Raw genomic sequence first — 20,349 nt, forward strand, 5'->3', positions numbered from 1 at the left:
CAGCAAACACGCATTATATAAATGAAAAGTCTTTGAATATGTAATACATTTATGGCCACAAACTTCAGTGAATCCATTTTTTATATGTTCTTAAGTTTATTTTATTACTATACTGTACATAGTTGGCTGCTTAATGAGTCGATTCATTTAGTAATTTATTTAAAGGCCTGATTCATTCAGTAATTGAACTATCCATTAAACAGATTTGTGCACAAATTGTGCATTTATTCAGTAACAAAGAACTGCTATGTGTTGCTCTGAAATGCACAACAGTTCTGCTGTGGTTTCATTTGGAAATTTAAAGATTGAAAATAAAGCCGAAACAGACTTCATTGACAATATTGTGTCTAAAATCCCTGTTGAAAAAAAAACAGCAAATGCTGGTTATGTATGTTTCAAAGCATGTCTTAAATCTACACTGGGTAACTTTTTTAGTTTATTCTTAGCTAAAAACACTTAGTTCTTTCAAAAATATATGTCCCCATTAATGTATATTTACTTCTTTCAAGTAATAAAGTATTTTTGTAAGTTTATAATATTCCATTGAAAATACATACGGGTGAGGGTTCGAATGCTGGTCGCCATGTTGCCCCTCCATCTTGAAAGTACATTAGCCAAAGAGGGACATACCCGTAAATCCAAGCTTCGCTTTTCGCATTTTAACACTCGATGGCAGTCATGAACGAGGTTGAACTGGAAGCCATGGTAATCTTGGACTAAATCGGCCACCGTAGGAGTTAAAACGAAATCGGAATTGAGAGGAACAGAAACTAATATTCACTGGATTGTCATATACCTTTACACCGCTAGATGAGGGAAAATATCACACAGTGTAGCTTTAAGAAACTTGTCCAGCTCAGGACCAGCTTAAACCAGCTCATGACCAACTAAGGACCAGCATAAACCAGCTCAAACCAGCTGCCATGCTTCAAAGCTTACCAAACCAGTATATTTTTAACAGGGATGAAATTCAAAATTATATTTAACATTTTTATAAAATCAATATGACAATCACAATCGTACTGATATGAAGGAATAGCACTCTTGTGTGGCATTGCTATCACTTGATATAAGACAGGCTACGTCGTGAAGTGAAAGGGTTTATTTGGTTCTTGCAAAGCAACTGACATACTTTCTTTATAATGACAATTCCGGATATTATCATAGATGATACATTTCGCACACCTCTATGGCTCGCTCATATTTAGCGGATGTAGCGGAAATGGTTTCCAGGTTCTCACTGGAAATCTCAGTGGTTAAAAGGTCATTGTTTGTTTTTCTTCTTTGGATATCAGCACACATTGTGGTTTTAGCACGTTAGTTTGCCAAAATTACGGTGGTTAATGCGTCATTACGTGCGAGTCATCGAGACAACGTGTTTTCATTAAAAAAAAAATCTTTCTCTATGAAGCCCTATCTAAATATGGGAAGGTGATGCTTTTAGTTAAAATTAACATTGAAGTAAAACACTTGTCTGTGTGTACTGCAACTTTCAGTAAACTGGAAATTTCCGTGTGTGTGTGTGTGTGTGTGTGTGTACTTGTTTATATTACATTGTAGGGGAACCACACAATTATTAATGCGAATTAATAAACTCTCTTGAGTCTTGTTGTGAGGTGACCTCAGCTATTGGAATGTGAAGATATTTCCTGCACTTCGCACATCCGTTTGTCATAAAGCGATGCCTGCCAGGCAAATCCCAGCCGCACAATTGACAGATGTGTCCCGTCAGTTACAGTATCTGTTTAAAATGTTTACAGTCTGTTGATACAAGTCTCCTCTGGGCCGTATGTCTGATAGCGGTCTCTTTTCATTTGACGTCATAACCCAGAAACCTCGGCTGTCCATTAATGCAAATACACTTTAGCAAAATAACTTCCCCGAATTCTGCAAAACTCCTCAAATCAACCATCATTCATGGCACCAGCTTTTTGCAGTGATGTTGATTCTCTGTGCAATTTATATGGAAATATCAGATTGTCACGCACGTATTGCCATGGTGTCTTGTTTGCCTATATCGTAATAAGAGCGGTTAGTTGTTAAGTTGTTTCAAAGCCTTGCCGGTTGCTAAGCAGGTGGACGTTTTACACATTAACTTCCCCTTCACTTACAGCCTAAAAATGTTTTTTCTCTCTCTCTCTCTCTCTCTCTCTCTCTCTCTCTCTCTCTCTCTCTCTCTCTCTCTCTCTCTCTCTCTCTCTCTCTCTCTCTCTCTCTCTCCCCCTCACAGATGCCCGGTTTAGTGTCATGCCTTGGCGATCTAATAGTCACTGGAATCATCATCCTCGTCTCTGACCACGTCAAATCAGAGATATGGACCAATGAAGGTACGGATTGCTTTTATTTGAGCCAAAGTGCATCAGGATAGCTAGTCACGTTAGCATACATATAATTGTGTTGCCGCTAGTATTTGGATTTGAGTTTCGGCATATGGGATTGTTCAGAAGTCTTTGTAGCATGTCTTTGTTTAGTCAAAGCAGGGTGAAATTATACTGAACAGCTACTCCAGATAGCAAAAAGATTCATCATGTGAAAATTCATGTTTAATCCATACCAGAAACATAGTTATGGCCTTGTTTTGTAGAACAATAAACATCTGTTTAAAACTCCCAGTCTCCATTGCCCTACATATGAATTGCTCAATCAATGCAAGCCACTCTGGCGTGTGTGTGTGTTATGGCTGCAATTTCGCTGGCCAGAGAAGGAGAAATTTGAGAAATGTGGTGGGATTTCAAATAATATGCTTTTGCCAATATTTCCTGAAAGCCGACATTGAGCACGAGCGTTTCTTGAGCGCAGTTAGACCCTGGCCACTGGAACGACGCCACTCCCAGTGTGTGCAACTCTGTGCGTGTGTGTGTTTGCCCTTCTTTGTTTAACTCTTGGCAGTAAATGTCTGATATAAATACTGAAATCTGACTAGGCAGAAAGCACAGTAACGTAAACACCTCGATTCTTGCTATAGAATCTCTGCTGGTCTTTTTTAATGGTGAACGTAGGAAGCAACTATTAAGCTAGCATGTCAAGCTGCAAATAATTTAAAGTTATTAAACTACAATTAGTGGCAAGGTTGAAAAAATGTTAGCAACTGACATTAAAAAAAAAAAAATGATGGCAGCAAGATAAGATCTGAGTATATGTATGGAGGTTTTTACATGATACAACTGTAAAATGGAATGTATATGGAATTAAGATTTTTTTAATGAGCATAAGAAGTGTCTTATGCTCAAAAATCACCCAGGCTGAATTTATTTAGTCAAAAATATAGCAAAAACAGTAATATTGTAAAATAGTATTCAAAATAACTGTAATATACAGTACTGTGCAAAAGTCTTAGGCATGTTAGTATCTCCCCCCCCCCCCCCCCCCATTTTTTTTAAGCCGTGGAGGTGTTTGGTCACTTCAAACTTGATCTCTGTTTGGTACCTAATGAATGAACTGGGCTTAGTGGGCTACGCTTAGTGCTATCAGAATCTCACCGCATGTCAGAGAGATTAAGTGCACGCACTGAGACGAGAGAAGGATGTATCAACAGACAGACTCGATGATGGTGAGATTAGATCTCCGTGTGGATCAAACAGCTGTCGTCAGACTCCTTCTGCATACACAAATCTCAGTGGAATGGATTATTACAATTAATTGGCAAAATAATTGTTTGAAAATGTAAACTGATATTACCTACTGACACACTATTGCAAAATATATAAATAACTAATGTGAAAATAATAATGTAAAGACTTTTGCACAGTACTGTATATTAAATTATTTTTCCTGGTAATTTATTCCTGTGCTCAAAGATGGATTTTCTGCATTATTATTCCAGTCTTCAGTGTCACATGATCCTTCAGAAATCATTATAATATGATTATTAATTATTAGTATTATTATTAATGTTGAAAACTGTTTTATTTCCCAAAAACAATAAACACATCTTGAAGATTCCAAATGTTTTAATCATTGTGTAATAAATCTATAAATAATCTGTCAGTTTATTAAATGGATTGGTATTTTTTAAGGGGGAAAACTACAGGTCCTTCTCAAAAAATAAGCATATTGTGATAAAGTTCATTATTTTCCATAATGTAATGATAAAAAATTAAACTTTCATATATTTTAGATTCATTGCACACCAACTAAAATATTTCAGGTCTTTTATTGTTTTAATTCTGATGATTATGGCATACAGCTCATGAAAACCCAAAATTCTCAAAAATAATAGTATTCCATCCGACCAATAAAAGAAAAGTGTTTTTAAAACAAAAAAAGTCAACCTTCAAATAATTATGTTCAGTTATGCACTCAATACTTGGTGGGGAATCCTTTTACAGAAATGACTGCTTCAATGCGGCGTGGCATGGAGTCAATCAGCCTGTGGCACTGCTGAGGTGTTATGGAGGCCCAGGATGCTTCGACAGCGGCCTTAAGCTCATCCAGAGTGTTGGGTCTTGCGTCTCTCAACTTTCTCTTCACAATATCCCACAGATTCTCTATGGGGTTCAGGTCAGGAGAGTTGGCAGGCCAATTGAGCACAGTAATACCATGGTCAGTAAACCATTTACCAGTGGTTTTGGCACTGTGAGCAGGTGCCAGGTCGTGCTGAAAAACCAAATCTTCATCTCCATAAAGCTTTTCAGCAGATGGAAGCATGAAGTGCTCCAAAATCTCCAGATAGCTAGCTGCATTGACCCTGCCCTTGATAAATCACAGTGGACCAACACCAGCAGCTGACATGGCACTCCAGACAATCACTGACTGTGGGTACTTGACGCTGGACTTCAGGCATTTTGGGATTTCCTTCTCCCCAGTCTTCCTCCAGACTCTAGCACCTTGATTTCTGAATGACATGCAAAATTAGCTTTCATCCGAAAAAAGTACTTTGGACCACTGAGCAACAGTCCAGTGCTGCTTCTCTGTAGCCCAAAGTGGCTTGACCTGGGGAATGCGGCACCTGTAGCCCATTTCCTGCACACGCCTGTGCACGGTGGCTCTGGATGTTTCTACTCCAGACTCAGTCCACTGCTTCCGCCGGTCCCCCAAGGTCTGGAATCGGTCCTTCTCCACAATCTTCCTCAGAGTCCGATCACCTCTTCTCGTTGTGCAGCATTTTTTGCCACACTTTTTCCTTCCCACAGACTTCCCACTGAGGTGCCTTGATACAGCACTCTGGGAACAGCCTATTCGTTCAGAAATTTCTTTCTGTGTCTTACTCTCTCGCTTGAGGGTGTCAATGATGGCCTCCTGGACAGGGTCGGGTCGGCAGTCTTACCCATGATTGCGGTTTTGAGTAATGAACCAGGCTGGGAGTTTTTAAAAGCCTCAGGAATCTTTTGCAGGTGTTTAGAGTTAATTAGTTGATTCAGATGATTAGGTTAATAGCTCGTTTAGAGAACCTTTTCATGATATGCTAATTTTTTGAGATATGAATTTTGGGTTATCAGGGCCAAAATCATCAGAATTAAAACAATAAAAGACCTGAAATATTTCAGTTGGTGTGCAATGAATCTAAAATATATGAAAGTTTAATTTTTATCATTACATTATGGAAAATAATGAACTTTATCACAATATGCAAATTTTTTGAGAAGGACCTGTATATGATTATGTTTAGCAATACATGTGGCAGTCTTTGTGATACATGCATATCATCAACAGATCTCTTTACTTTTCTGAATAATTGCATCAAAACGCACATTACATGCAAATCTACAACAAATCAAATAAATAAACTTTCCCCACCTCTTTATGCACATAATCTTGTGTATAAAAGTGTTTTTGCTGCTGTCAACCAATGATGAAATTGGTTGCACTTTGATAATATTTCAATAAATGTATAAATACATTAGAGACGACCGTTTTAAGCATTTAATAAATTGGATGTGTTAAGATCTTTACTTCGACAACCATATTTATGATCTTTATTTATTTTATAATAAGAAAAAAACTTGAATGCTCTGACCATAGACTGTAAAAAAGATGGGCAACTTCCTACCACTGTAAAAAAAAGTCAGCCAAAATGAGACCAACATATTCCCAAAATGGCCTATACTTGCAAGCAGAGTTGTCAATCATAACATTAGACTCCATTTTTATAGCATCAAATAACTAAATAAAACCAAACTTAGAAAATTGGACACTTGAACATACATCAATGTGATGAGAACTACCTAAAAATCATCTAATGAAAAATGAAATTATGAAAAAAAAGAGGGCGGGGTTTATGACCTATACTGAAGCCAACCACCAGGGGGAGATCAAAATGTTTTGGCTTTATTTGACAGGATGTGTGCGGGACACTTGGCTCCAAAGAAATTCCAGTGCTATTGGCTTGTTGATAACATAATCACTTGACAGCTCTAGAATAGAACAGCTCACATATCTCCTGCTTTCAGTTTCAGACGTCCAGTTCGGTGGACTGGGCTCCAGGGTCACCCTTACATGCGGAGGCTCACATGGCGGGTACGTACTCCAGTCTATATTAAGTTTTTGCTAGAACTCCATCAGGCTCCAGAGCTAAGCTTTCCTGTAAGCAGTGATAATAGTGTGCTTAACCACCCTCTGTAGGGGCACAAGGCCAGGCCTTATAGGGTTTGGACACATTGAGGCTATTTGGGGGGGTGCGCTTGATTCCCTAGCCTCAGATATTGGCAAGCCTTGTGTTTCATATAAATGCAGTTGTTGAGAAATCATATTTCTTGCCAAAAAAGATGCTATCCAAGAGAATACGGCTGCCAAAAATAAGATTTGCAAGACACACAAATGAGTAACATGATACGTAGGTCCAGTTGGCGTTGATAGCTGTTATTTGGTCAATCGTATGCACAGCTTTGATTAGAGCGGGTTCGCAAGAAAACTAGGTGAAGGATCTTGACTGAGATGTTGACTCTGAGTTTTGGATGGGGTCGACAGGTCTCCGGTGGAATGGCGGTTCAATGGGAGCTCAGTACCGCCGTGGCAAACACACGAGGGCTCGCTTACACTACTGAACACCACACGCTCAATGGAAGGCAACTACAGCTGCCATGATGAACGAGGAACTTTACTGCAGTCCATCAAACTACGCCTGGGCCGTAAGTCAACTTCAGTGATACAAGAGTCCCTTGTTTCATGTTTTGACTCACAATGTGAATCATTTGATGAATTATATGACAAAAAGAGTTGTCTCAGGGAACATAAATAGGTATATGGCCTCAAGGGATGGATTTACAATTAATTTAGATGAGAACGCTCAACCAACAAAGCATTGAAAATGCATCTTTTGTTGGGCCATGCTATGCGTATGGTGATAAACAGTAATGGTCAAATATTGTATCCATTTTCTTTCAATTGTATATTTTTCTTTCTTAAGCTTTACTTAAAGCTGCAGTCCGTAACTTTTTTGGGTTAAAAATGATCCCAATTTTTTTGGAGCAAGTACATAACCAGTGTGTATTCAAAACTATCTTCTTACCTTGGAGCGATTCACAACGGTAAGCTTGTAATAATGAGTTATAATTTGAGTGGTGCTGGTAGCTTTCCGCGGGAAATTCAAGTTCGTTTTTGCGTCATTTACGTCACGTTTGTATAAGGAGTCCTGTGTAGGCTATAACGCATGTGAGGCGGATATCTCATGTTTTTTTTGTTCTCAGTTGGTAAGAACAAAAGTGTGTTGTTCAGATGACATTTTCCAGTGAAAATTATTATTTTGTTCATACTTCCAAGATGCAGAATCTGTGATTCCAAATTACAGTATCCACACCGGTGCGGTGAATGAATGGCAGCCACATAAACTCCTCAAAACATTAGAGTCATACGTGTGCAACCCACGTAACCTGCAAATAACAATTACACTTTTCAAACAGAGATGGCGACAAAGAAGCAAAACGTACGGACTGCATCTTTAAATACCCAGTACAAAAGAGCTGTAAATATTTACTCCACAAACGTTTTTGGTATTTTGTTGGGCCAATGCATGTGCCCTAAAGGGTTGCACCTGGATTTGTGGGAGAGGAGCAATGGTTATCAGAGACCTTGACGGGGCACCTCCCACAAAAGGAGAACAGAATTCTACCGAGTTTTCAGTCTTTCTCATAATATTGACCGCTGTAAAATTTCACCAGTTGCTATGAGATATTAAAAAAATGATACCAAACCTGAAAGGGAAAAAACAAAAAAACAATAGATTCACATGATAAATCATACATGGTAATATATATTCATTATTAGTGAACTTTCAGGGGGAACGAAGAGAGGGGGGTAGGGAGAGGGGGCAAGGATAAGCGGAGAGAGAAGTTTGGGCAAGACAATGTCCTATGCTCTATCTATCTATCTATCTATCTATCTATCTATCTATCTATCTATCTATCTATCTATCTATCTATCTATCTATCTATCTATCTATCTATCTATCTATCTATCTATCTGTCTGTCTGTCTGTCTGTCTGTCTGTCTGTCTGTCTGTCTGTCTGTCTGTCTGTCTGTCTGTCTGTCTGTCTGTCTGTCTGTCAGACACTTTCCCATTGAAGCACCATGTTAAAGGCCTCAAGCACTTCATATGCACTTCTTGGATATATAATCCGAGATGAATGGACATGAGGCTGTGAGGGATAAATGTAGTTGCATGGTGTTTTTTGATTTGTCCTAAAAGTATAGACGGACAGATGGACTCATGTCCATTTATCTCGGATCATACTTCCAAGCAGTGCATATGAAGTGCTTGAGGCCTTTAAAATGGAGCTTCAATGGGAAAGTGGTTTTAAATGGGTGGGCTGCAACTCGGATCACATAGGAATGAAATATGGATCACAGTTCTGTTCTGAAATGGTCACGAACAGCAGAGACTATGAACAATATTTGGCTGTTAAGACCTGTTAATGTACACTTGAAATGTACTTAAAATCTTAAAACATATTTTTTTTTACAGAATTGTTCCTGGAGATATTATGAAATCAATCAAATAACAGACAATTAGAGCTGGGTACACACTGTGCGATTTTGGCCACGATTTGGCTGTCTGAGACAAAATTTGGAGTCTTTGATTGCTAGTTTGACATGTTTACCGGTAGCAGATTAATGACCGCTGCGATCAAATTTGACCTCAGACGAAATTCTGGCAGTGTCAATATTTGCCGCACACTCCTGCAGTGTGAGTTCTTCTATGACAACCGTCAAATTATCTCAGTTTTTCGATACAAACTGTGACCAAAATGAGCGCTAGAGATTTCTTTGTAGCTACCATTTAAATCCCGTGTGTAATGCAGCTCACTGTCGTGAAGAAGAAGCACAAATAAGCGATAGCATATGCATATGTAAAATAACGCGATCGTCAACATTAAACAGCATATAAATCAAAACTGCCTGATGTTGCTGAATGAAATGTCGACCCAGGGCAAACGACAGGACTGTGAAGATTTAAGGGTGTTGATGGACTCGCTCTACTCCATCTGTGTTTTGATCATCATTCTGAATCTGATCCAGATGTAGTCTTTGACAAAAATGCAAATTTCTCATCTTTGCTCAAAATTTGGCTTATTTTTTATTAAATGTGCTGAATTTTATTTTTTCTTAAATTCAGGTGATAAAAAACAATGTATGAAGATAATATATATATATTTTTTAAAAGTGGGTGGTAATTTTTTTTTTTTGTAAATGCTGGCGGGGGAAGATTTAAAATACTTTTTTTTTAATGTTACATGATATTAGTTTAATTAGTAAATAGTTATATGCTGTACATTTAGAACACTTTTAATAATAAATTGCATTCAGCAGCATATTATATTTTGCTGTGGTGTTGATTTTGATATTGAGGATCATATTTGATATTGAGAATTAATGGTATTGACAACTAAAATGTTAGTATCATGATTGCGTGATGCCTCTGAAACGGAGCTTGTACTAGGACAAGTTCTTGGAAAGCCAGGAAATGTACTAGTAAAAAGGAAGCACTTTGTGTCCCGGGGGCTGCAAAAGAAAGTGTGCGGTTGTACGCCCTTTCTGTTTAACTCGGGGCACTTCCGCTAACAGGAAGTCACTACATCACAGCTCCAGAGTTTCCTGAGAGGAAGGGTGAGATTGCTGGTTCCAGCATGTGTGTACATTTAGTCTACTGTATTATGGGCCCTCGTGTCCTTGAACCAGGGCCGGCCCTGCCTTGAACACAGCACATGAGCTAAACCGTTCTCTTGTGCCATCTGTCTGTTTGGATGTTTTGGATTGGGTGCACAGATAGAGTTTATTGTGTCTAAAGTTCATCTCATGAGATATTTCTGTCTTCTTTTAGATCCGCCTCATTTCGTCAATGTTTCTTGCAATGTGCCAAATCATATGAAAATCTACTGCTCCTGGGTACAAACTAAGATAACACTTCTGCCCACAACGTACAGAACATCCTACAGGTGCAGTCTCATCTTGTTTTATATAAATTAGGATTTCTTTTTATAAAATATTTATATATTTAAATGACTATTACTGTATTTTTGATCAAATCAGCCTTGGTGAGGTTAAGATTCTTAACCTCTTATACAATATATATATTATATATATATATATATATATATATATATATATATATATATATATATATATATATATATATATATATATATATATATATATATTGTATAATAAGAGGTTAAGAATGTATTATTACAATTTTTATTAACTGTTTTTTTTTTGTTAAAATTTTGTTGTAATGATTCTTGTGATCAAAGCTAAATGATCAACATCATTATTTCAGTCTTCAGTGTCACATCACATGATCTTTCAGAAATCATTCTAAGATAATTTCTTATTATTATCAATATAATGATAAAAGATAAATAAATGAATACTTTTATTTAGCAAAGGCACATTCAGTTGATTAAAAAAGACAGTAAAGATATTTATCAAATTAACAAAACTCTTAAATGCTTTTCTTTTCAACTTTTTCATCCTCAAAGTATCCTGAAAAAAAAAAATCTCAATTTAAAGTTAATTTTATCAGTTAATTTACATTTTTATAATTTAATTGCAAGTATTACTATTTTTACTGAGCGAGAGACTACTTTAAAAAAAAACATAAAGCAAATTTGCCCGGAATACATAAAGATACAAATTTAGCACAAAATTGTTTTCAACACTGATAATGTTTCTTGAACATGAAATCGAGAAATGATGTTGAAAATTCAGCATTGATCATATGAAAACATTACATTTAGCAATATACTCACATTGAAAACATTTAAATTAATACATGTTTAATCACCTTTAAATTGTACTAACATTTCAGAATATTACTGTTCTTACTGTATTTTTGATCAAATAAATGCAGACTTTTGAGATTCACTTCCTCCACTGTTACTTCTGCTGCTAGTGTTAATGACAGAAGGGTTGAGTTCTGCGAGCAGCAGCATATCGGGGTGAATGAGTGCACGATTACTAACCCACCGTTCTGGAGCACCTCCAAGATCCTGGTAAACATCACCGAAATCAACCCACTGGGATCCAACTCCACCATTATCCAAATAGATAATCATGCACTCTGTAAGTGTATATAACTTCATATTCAATATTCATATAATCCTTTTCCCAAACTCCCAGTCTTTTTCTGCTCTACACAATAAGAATCGACATGTTTGAATATGTGTGTTTAGTAAAACCAGATCCACCGGAGGATGTTCAAGTTTTTCAGGTGGAAGGTCTGCCCACACAGTTATTGGTCCAGTGGAGTTATCCTTCATCCTGGCCGGCTGAAAGCATGATCGCTTTTCCCTTAACTTTCCTACTGCGCTACCGGCCGATCGGCTCCAACTACTGGTCAATGGTAAGAAACGTACACAGTACTAACAGTCTTTTCACACAAGTTAAAATCATAACATATCTCTTCTGATATTATTTACTCTCATGTAGTTCAAAAACAACACACACACACATATCTCTGGTTTATTATCTTTATGGGGACTCTCCATAGACATAATGGTTTTTATACTGTATAAACTATACATTCTATCCCCCTACCCCTAAACCCACCCATCACAGAAAAAATTCTGCATGTTTACTTTCTCAAAAAACTCATCCTGTATGATTTATAAGCCTTTTGAAAAGTGGGCTGGCTGGTCCCCACAATGTAGGTGATCTCGGGTTTTACTATCCTTTTGGGGACATTTGGTCCCCACAATGTAGGTGATCTCGGGTTTTACTATCCTTTTGGGGACATTTGGTCCCCACAATGTAATATAAATAAGGGCGCACACACACACACACACACACACACACACACACACACACACACACACACACACACACACACACACACACACACACACACACACACACACACACACACACACACACACACACACACACACACACACACACAGAGACATACACATACCCTGCTCTCGTATCTCAGAGCCCCGCAGTCATGGGCTGATCTTATCTGCTTTCACCAGGCAGCTTGGCCTTTCATCAGACAACCAGATGTTGGCTGCGTTCAGAACTGTGTGTGTGTGTGTGTGTGTGTGTGTGTGTGTGTCCTTGGATATTACATTGTGGGGACTCATGAGGATGTCCCCATAAGGATGTCCCTCAAATGTCCCCATAAGGATAGTAAAACCTGAGATCACTTACATTGTGGGGACCAGCCAGCGGTCCCCACTTTTCAAAAGGCTTATAAATCATACAGGATGAGTTTTTTGAGAAACTAAAAATGCTAAATAATAATAATAATAGTGTGTTCGATTTATATAGCGCTTTTCAAGGCACTCAAAGCGCTTTACATTGAAGTATTTACTCCTCAACCACCACCGATGTGCAGCATCCACCTGGATGATGCGACGGCAGCCATATTGCGCCAGAACGCTCACCACACACCAGCTGATTGGTGGAGAGGAGACCGAGTGATGAAGCCAATCAGGATATGGGGATTATTAGGAGGCCATGATGGACAGGGGCCAATGGACAAATTTGGCCAGGATGCCGGGGTTACACCCCTACTCTTTTTCCGAAAGACATCCTGGGATTTTTAAATGTTTCCTGTGATGGGTAGGTTTAGGGGCATGGGCAGTGTAAGGGGATAGAATGTACAGTTTGTACAGTATAAAACCATTATGTCTATGGAGAGTCCCCACAAAGATAATGAACCAGACTTTGTGAGTGTGAGTGTGAGTGTGAGTGTGAGTGTGAGTGTGAGTGTGAGTGTGAGTGTGATCCTGTTAAACCCTACGTTATGGAGGCGAAACAAAGATCAAGTCAATGTGGGGACATTTATTTGATGGAAATGGCTTATAAATCATACTAAGTGACAGTTTTCTGTTATGGTATGTTTAGCTTTTGGACATTTTGAAGAGTATAAAAATCATTATGTCTGTGGAAAGTCCCCATCAAACATAATGTGTGTGTGTGATCCTGGTAAGCTTTATGTGATAGGGACGAAACAAAAATGAATTTGTGGCAATTTCTGAAATCCTTGTCAACGTGGGGACATGTGTTGGTCTCCGTGAGAAAAACATATTATAAATCACACTAAAATATGTTTCTTGAAAATGTAAAAATGAGATGTTTTTTGTGATGGCTAGATGGTTTAGGTTTAGGGGATATAATGTAGATTTTGAACAGTATACAAATTATTATTACTTTCAGCTTGTGTGAAATCCGTCTGTCTGAATCAGTATGGAAATTGTTATCCATTCTTTGTTAAGTGGATGTATTGATCATCCCTCAGCTGGAGACGGAGGAGAACACGAGTCTGAAGATCATGGGCGCTCTAGTGGGTCACATGCATCAGATTCAGATCAGAGCTCAGGACGCCCTGATCAACCACAGCCAGTGGAGTGAATGGAGTCAAGTGGTGGAAGCACGGCCGTGGATAAGTCAGTCTACACACACACACATACACACACACAAATATATAATACATTTTCTATGTACACAAAAGGCCTATTTCTCATATTGTTCACAAATGTGTCTAAAGCCCTATTTCAGGCGGTAATTGTTTCTCGTGGGTTCGTAAGTTGTTTTTATAATTTACAGGGGCTAGTCTGTATTTTATTGCCATCCGAATCCAGAATTTCAGTGTTTTTCTCCCACCGCCTGCGTAAAAATCCCCGGCCAAATTGCCTACCGTTTTTGGACAAACACCAAGGTCGTGTGGTGATTGAATTGCCATCCTAATCCACATCTCTTTTTTTCAAGAAAATCAAAACTCACTGTTTATATCATTTTTGACCACAGCGGAGCACCGTATCGTTGCGCTTCCCTGTAATTTGAATGCATTTTAAAGATCTAGCCTACACTTCTATTACGGAAATGCTGGAAAGTATTTACACTAATAAGCTTTCATCACCGCTCAAAAGAGAAAGAAAAAAAAAAAAAATATGTAAACATTTTAAATGAGGCGTTATTACAGCAGTTTTTTTTTAAAACAGGAGATTTAAATGAATAATTTCCAATTATTAAATGAAATAATATTTTATTCCAAGCATATTATGTTGCCTAGCAACGAGGGGGAGAGGACGCTGGCGTTGTCTGTTCGCCGCTTCTCCACCCAAAAAATCATGTGAACTGTACTATTAGATTTAGATTTTATTTCCTTATGACTGTGACTAGACAAAAAGTCAGAGCTACAATTGGGACTGTTTTTCATTGCTGGTGGCCACTGAGAGGACGTTTTTCGCCCATTTTCACTGCTTCTCTGCTGTTTTTGTTTGAATTGTTGCGGTTGCTTCTGGTTTGACGGACATTTTGTGTTGCTCGCTGCGGCTGCTCTCTCTTCTGGGTGTCTGCTGCTCACTGGTGGACTCCCTTGGGGCTTGAACTACATGGTGGCTGAGGTTGCCGGTGTATTGGAGGCGTTTGCACCGGGCTAGCGTCATCAGTGTCCGGCATAATGTTGAGATGTTCCACGTCTCGGCTGCGTCACTGTTCCGTCTTGCACTGCGGGAACACTTTGTTTGCCTCCTTCTTGGTGCTGCAGCGATCCCCTCCATCTGGTCTTAAGCTGCGCGTCATGCCTCGCCGACGTCATTCGGACACTGCCGAATTGGGATTATGTAGCAATAGAGCCTCTAGCGCTGGGAGAAATGTAAAACATGGAGTGGCACACCATCAGCTCTGTTTTCTGTTCAGAAAAGCTTTTAAAGGGGGGGTGGAATGCTGTTACATGCATACTGAGCTTTTTACACTGTTAAAGACTTGGATTCCCATCCTAAACATAGACAAAGTTTCAAAAACTAATGTTGGACGTTTGATGGAGTATTTCTGTGTCAAAAATACTCCTTCCGGTTTCTCACAAGTTTCGGCAAGTTTTTTTCGAGTATGGGTCATAGACCGTAAAAAATATGGACGACTCGACATCATCCGTTTCCGCTTGGCAGATTTGAAGCTTTCAGGTGCCCTTGCACGGCGCGGACATCTTGGGACCGAGTCTGCGCAGTAGCGATTTCGGGACCGGAGTTGCGCAGTAGAGCACAGGAAGTAGAGCAGGAAGTACAGTCGCGATATCAAAAGCCCGCCCACACTCTCGCAGATGCAGAACAATTAATAATGTTGGTGTGAAATAAACAGTTATGGAAATGTAGAAATTAAAGCTAAAGCTCTAATCTGCACCCAAAAATTTTGAAAAAAGTCTGTTAGTGCCTCAGTGACAACTTCACTCAGAGAAGCCGTCAGTCTCAGCTGTCAATCATGACGTCACACACCCCGTTTTTATAGCATCAAATAACTAACTCAAAGTAAACTTATTTTTAAAACGAACACCTGAAATGAAATCATCGTGATGATAACTGCCTTCAGTGACATAAACTAGCTTTGGGGAAACATTTTTGAAGTGTAATTTTATTATTTAGTTTGCCTCGCGTCCATTAGAAAACACAGAGGGGCGGCTATACTGGGACCGGTCACCAGGGGGCGATCAAGGCGTGAAAGCTTCAGTAAATGAGAGGGAGACTGCAGGCTTGGTATGGGTCTACTTGACGTTAATAAGAGCGGAAGGTCCTTGTATGGGCCATACGGGCTCTTCTCCCGGTAGGGTGCGCGCGCGCGCGTGACTAGAGCACTCTCGGATGCAGATCCAGTCGTCCATGAAAACTTATGTGGCGCCGCGCTTCTCTTTATTCCTATGGGTGACGTCGAGCGACTTCAACGCTTCAGCACAGCATTCCGGGAAGGCAGCGCTGCATTTGAACCGATTTGAACGCAGAAATGACGGGAAGCTTCACAACATCGTTTCAGTTGCGTCTCAAAATGGATTTACACGGTCACTGCTGTCAGGACTTTACCAAATCATACCAAAGAAGTGTGTTTTTGACGGAGCAGTCCCAGCGATAAAGCTTCGGTCCTGCTTTGGAAGCAGCCGGTGAGTTAACTTAAACTGCTTCAAATGTCTCTGCTATTGGCTACCGTCGCATGAGTAAACATCAGTAAACGACACGATCGCGTGCTTCGTCATTCAAATGGGCTAACGGTTACTCCATTGTTGTTCTCTGTATAACGTTACAGTATTCTGACGTGCAAAGCCGTTTTGCTTGCTACTTCTAAGGTCTAGTCGCATACAATAGTCCATAAACCGAATCATGTCCTCATAAACTGCGAGTAAAGACACAGAAATGTGGAGAGGCCACTAAATACAGTAACTTACATACCACAGAGACGGACATCCTGATGTTGCCGTTTCTCCTGTTCAATTTATTTCTCCCTCAGATTTGATTGTAGATCATTATCTGTATTAGCTGAGATAGCGATGGGTTTTTCCACGCTTGAGGACGTCACCGCTTTGCGCGCTTGTCATTCTTTAGCTCCGCCCACACGATACGCCTCCAAGCGCTCGTTTTTTTCCGGAAAGACTCGGTACAGCCCATATTTCTTTTATAAATATGATAAAACTAAAGACTTTTCGGAGATATGAAGGATGCAATACTACTCTATAGGTACTCAAGATTGACATGAGATTGACTGAAACTGAGTGTTTCACCCCCCCCTTTAACTGTTATGTGTTGTTTGATTGTTTGTATTATTCTTTTACTTTTCATTCATTTTTTTGTTATTTTTCCCTTTCCCACTGTTGCACTTTGAGATTCTTCGGAATGAAAAGTGCATTATAAATAAAGCCAATTATTATCCCAGGTGCGCAAGATCACAAAACTCCTTCACCGGGAATAAATCACCATCCGAATGCACGAGTTTTATCACTGAGGTGGCATGCAAATGTATTTTTACGGACGCCCACATGAGAAACAATTACCGTCCGAATAGGACTAATATCTGTGTTAGTGAGCACTTCTCCTTTGCCGAGATAATCCATCCACCTCACGGGTGTGGAATATCAAGATGATTAGACAGCATGATTATTGCACAGGTGTTCCTTAGGCTGGCCACAATAAAAGGCCACTCTAAAATGTGGAGTTTTATCACACAGCACAATGCCACAGAGCGTGCAATTATCATCTGTCAGCCGACCCTTCTATAGAGCCTAGAACCAGGCCTGACTGAAATTAATAAACTGAGACTATCAAATGCTGTAGAAGTATGGTTAGTTCATGTTAACTAATGGAGTTAACTAATGTTAACACATAAAAACCTTATTTTAAAGTGTTACCACGTTTGTTTTAGTAAATGTTGAAATTAGCATAATCTAAAATTACAAGTGTGTTTTCATTGTTAGTTTAGGTTAATTTATAAAAGAGTATTGCAAAGTATTACAAATATTTCTATATTTATTAATTTGCCATATCAATGGACCATTCAAAAATAAACTAGTCTTGTGAATTGAGCCACCCATATATATACAAATTAACTATGTTTTAAACAGATGCTGCTTTTAATTCAATGGTTATAATGCTCTGTTTGTAATTAATTTGTAATTAATTTTCTTAATTCAAATAAAGTGCAAAAACATTAGAAGTTTTAGAAAAATCATTATCTCCTGAACAAAATCTTAAGACCAGGGGATGCATTGCAAGTTTTACACATTTCGCAGTTGTGGATCATAACCGGGTTGTAAGTGTTGCTTCAAAATGCCAAAAGAAGAAACAGGAGCAAGGGAGAAAAAATAGAGAGTAGGCAATTTATTGAAAACTGCATTTAAACTGAAACAGGCCGTTCATCAGCTGATCAAAAGTTTAAGACCATAGCCCAAAAATAAACGCACAACAGTACTAAAAGTGTCAAAAAAGGACTCAGTAGTGAGTAGCCCCACCGTTCTTGTTGATCACTTCAAAAACTCGTTTCGGCATGCTTGATGCGACTGTTTCCAGGAGGCTGGTGGGAACGTTGCTCCATGTGGTGAAGATGGCTTCACGAAGGGCATCCACGGTCTGGAACTGATGTCCATTTTTGTAAACTTCCCTTGCCACCCATCCTCAAATGTTCTCAATGGGATTTAGATCAGGAGAACACGCAGGATGGTCCAAAAGAGCAACGTTATTCTCCTGGAAGAAGTCCTTCATCAGGCGGGCTTTGTGAATTGCAGCGTTGTCCTGTTGAAAGACCCAGTCATTACCGCACAGACGGGGGCCCTCGGTCAAGAGGGATGCCCGCTGCAACAGATCCACATAGCCAGTCTCCGTTTGACGCCCCTGCACAACCTGAAGCTCCATTTTCCAATTGAAGGAAAAAGCACCCCAGATCATGATGGAGCCTCCTCCACTGTGCCGCGTAGAAAACACCTCAGGTGGGATCTCCTTGTCATGCCAGTAACGTTGGAAGCCATCAGGTTAACCGTCCAGGTTAAAAAATTTCTCGTCAGAGAATAAATAAAAAAGAACTTTCTTCCACTTTTCAATGTCGCATGTTTAATGCTCCCTTGTAAATTCTAAACGAGCAAGTTTGTGTCGTGGGAGGAGACGTGGCCTTTGAAGACGTTTTTTTTTCTTGAAGCCCTTCTCTAGCAGATGACGTCTTATGGTTATTGGGCTGCAGTCAGCATCAGTAAGGGCCTTAATTTGGGTTGAGGATCGACCTGTGTCTTCACGGACAACCCGTCGGATCCTGCGGCTCAGTGCAGGTGAAATCTTTTTGGGTCTACCACTTGACTTTGTTGTCCCATAACTCTCAGGAATTTTTAAGAAATGTAAAATGACTGTCTTACTGCGTCCAACCTCAGCAGCGATGGCGCGCTGCGAAAGGCCTTGCTTGTGCAGCTCAACAATCCTGCCACGTTCAAAGAGAGAAAGCCTTTTTGCCTTTGCCATCAGGAGATCTTGACAGTATGACTGCTTGAAGGACAATGACATGAAAGCCATATTTTTGTGCAGATTTGACCTTTTTATGGCTATGGTCTTAAACTTTTGATCAGCTGATGAACGGCCTGTTTCAGTTTAAATGCAGTTTTCAATAAATTGCCTACTCTCTATTGTTTGTCTCTAGCTCCTGTTTCTTCTTTTGGCATTTTGAATCAGAACTTACAACCCGGTTATGATCCACAAGTCCGAAATGCGTAAAACTTGCAATGCATCCCCTGGTCTTAAGATTTTGTTCAGGAGTGTATTTACAGAGCTTTGAATATATAAATAAAAAAATGAAAACTACTGTAAAAAAAAGAAAAGAAAAAAGAAATCGGTTTCTATTTTTCTTTTTTTGTTGTTTATTTTTTTTACAGTGTAATTAACCCTTGATCCACACAACCAATCACGAAAAATGCATATGTATGAAATAAAAACCTCTGTTTTTCTTGAAGTAGTGCTTTAAATGTGCTATATATTACTCGTCATCTATCAAATCCTTCAGATAACTAATGTAATAATAGCGTAAATCAAATTGTGCACAGCTAGCATGATTCTTCAGGATATTGGACTGTGTTCTGTGGCAGATATCTGATAAATCTAATAAAGGAAGATAATTATATTTAGATGTTGGCAACTCATAATCATCAGATTTCCTTATGAAAAATGTCTTGTTGTTTGCTCTGTGTAGAACACAATAACCTTAGCATACTAAAAAAACAAAAAAGTAGCAACATACATACATAACGCTAATTAGATGATTTGGATCGTCAAGTGGAAAACTGTTGAGGAAAACTTATGACATGACTTTTGAGGGGAGCTGGTCATGAATATTTCAGAAGTCGTATATTAATATATATTTGTTTTGCAATTTTAGAGCCTTGGGAAGAAACAACAGAGGAACAAGTGGATTATAACTTTTCAATTTTCAATTTGTCATTTCCAGTGAGGACAACAGACAAGTCCCCAGGTATTTGCTTTACAGTCTCATACTCCATAAGATGTATTTATTAATTTAGTTAAAAATGCATTGTGCAACAAATTATATTTTTACGTATAGTTACTGAGAAGTCTTGGCAGGGACTGTTATGCATTCCCAGATTGAACACAAAGTATCAGATGTATTTGAGATCTTAGCAAGATTTTTTTTTTCACCCCCTAAATGTAATCCAGATGGTTT

General features: G+C 38.9%; 1 protein-coding gene across 2 annotated transcripts in view; it reads left to right on the forward strand.

Annotated features, from left to right (window-relative positions):
• il11ra (interleukin 11 receptor subunit alpha) overlaps positions 1-20,349 on the forward strand; it is a 60,074-nt gene that overhangs the window by 33,898 nt on the left and 5,827 nt on the right. For both annotated transcript variants that reach the window (XM_067432468.1, XM_067432467.1), the window contains exons 2-9: positions 2,231-2,327; positions 6,390-6,456; positions 6,907-7,067; positions 10,256-10,370; positions 11,327-11,496; positions 11,607-11,776; positions 13,676-13,823; positions 20,047-20,139. In XM_067432468.1, the coding sequence (XP_067288569.1) occupies positions 2,231-2,327; positions 6,390-6,456; positions 6,907-7,067; positions 10,256-10,370; positions 11,327-11,496; positions 11,607-11,776; positions 13,676-13,823; positions 20,047-20,139 (1,021 nt within the window). The remainder of the gene's footprint in view (positions 1-2,230; positions 2,328-6,389; positions 6,457-6,906; positions 7,068-10,255; positions 10,371-11,326; positions 11,497-11,606; positions 11,777-13,675; positions 13,824-20,046; positions 20,140-20,349) is intronic.

The sequence above is a fragment of the Pseudorasbora parva genome, chromosome 23, assembly GCF_024679245.1.
Source record: "Pseudorasbora parva isolate DD20220531a chromosome 23, ASM2467924v1, whole genome shotgun sequence".
NCBI classification, from domain to species: Eukaryota; Metazoa; Chordata; class Actinopteri; order Cypriniformes; family Gobionidae; genus Pseudorasbora; species Pseudorasbora parva.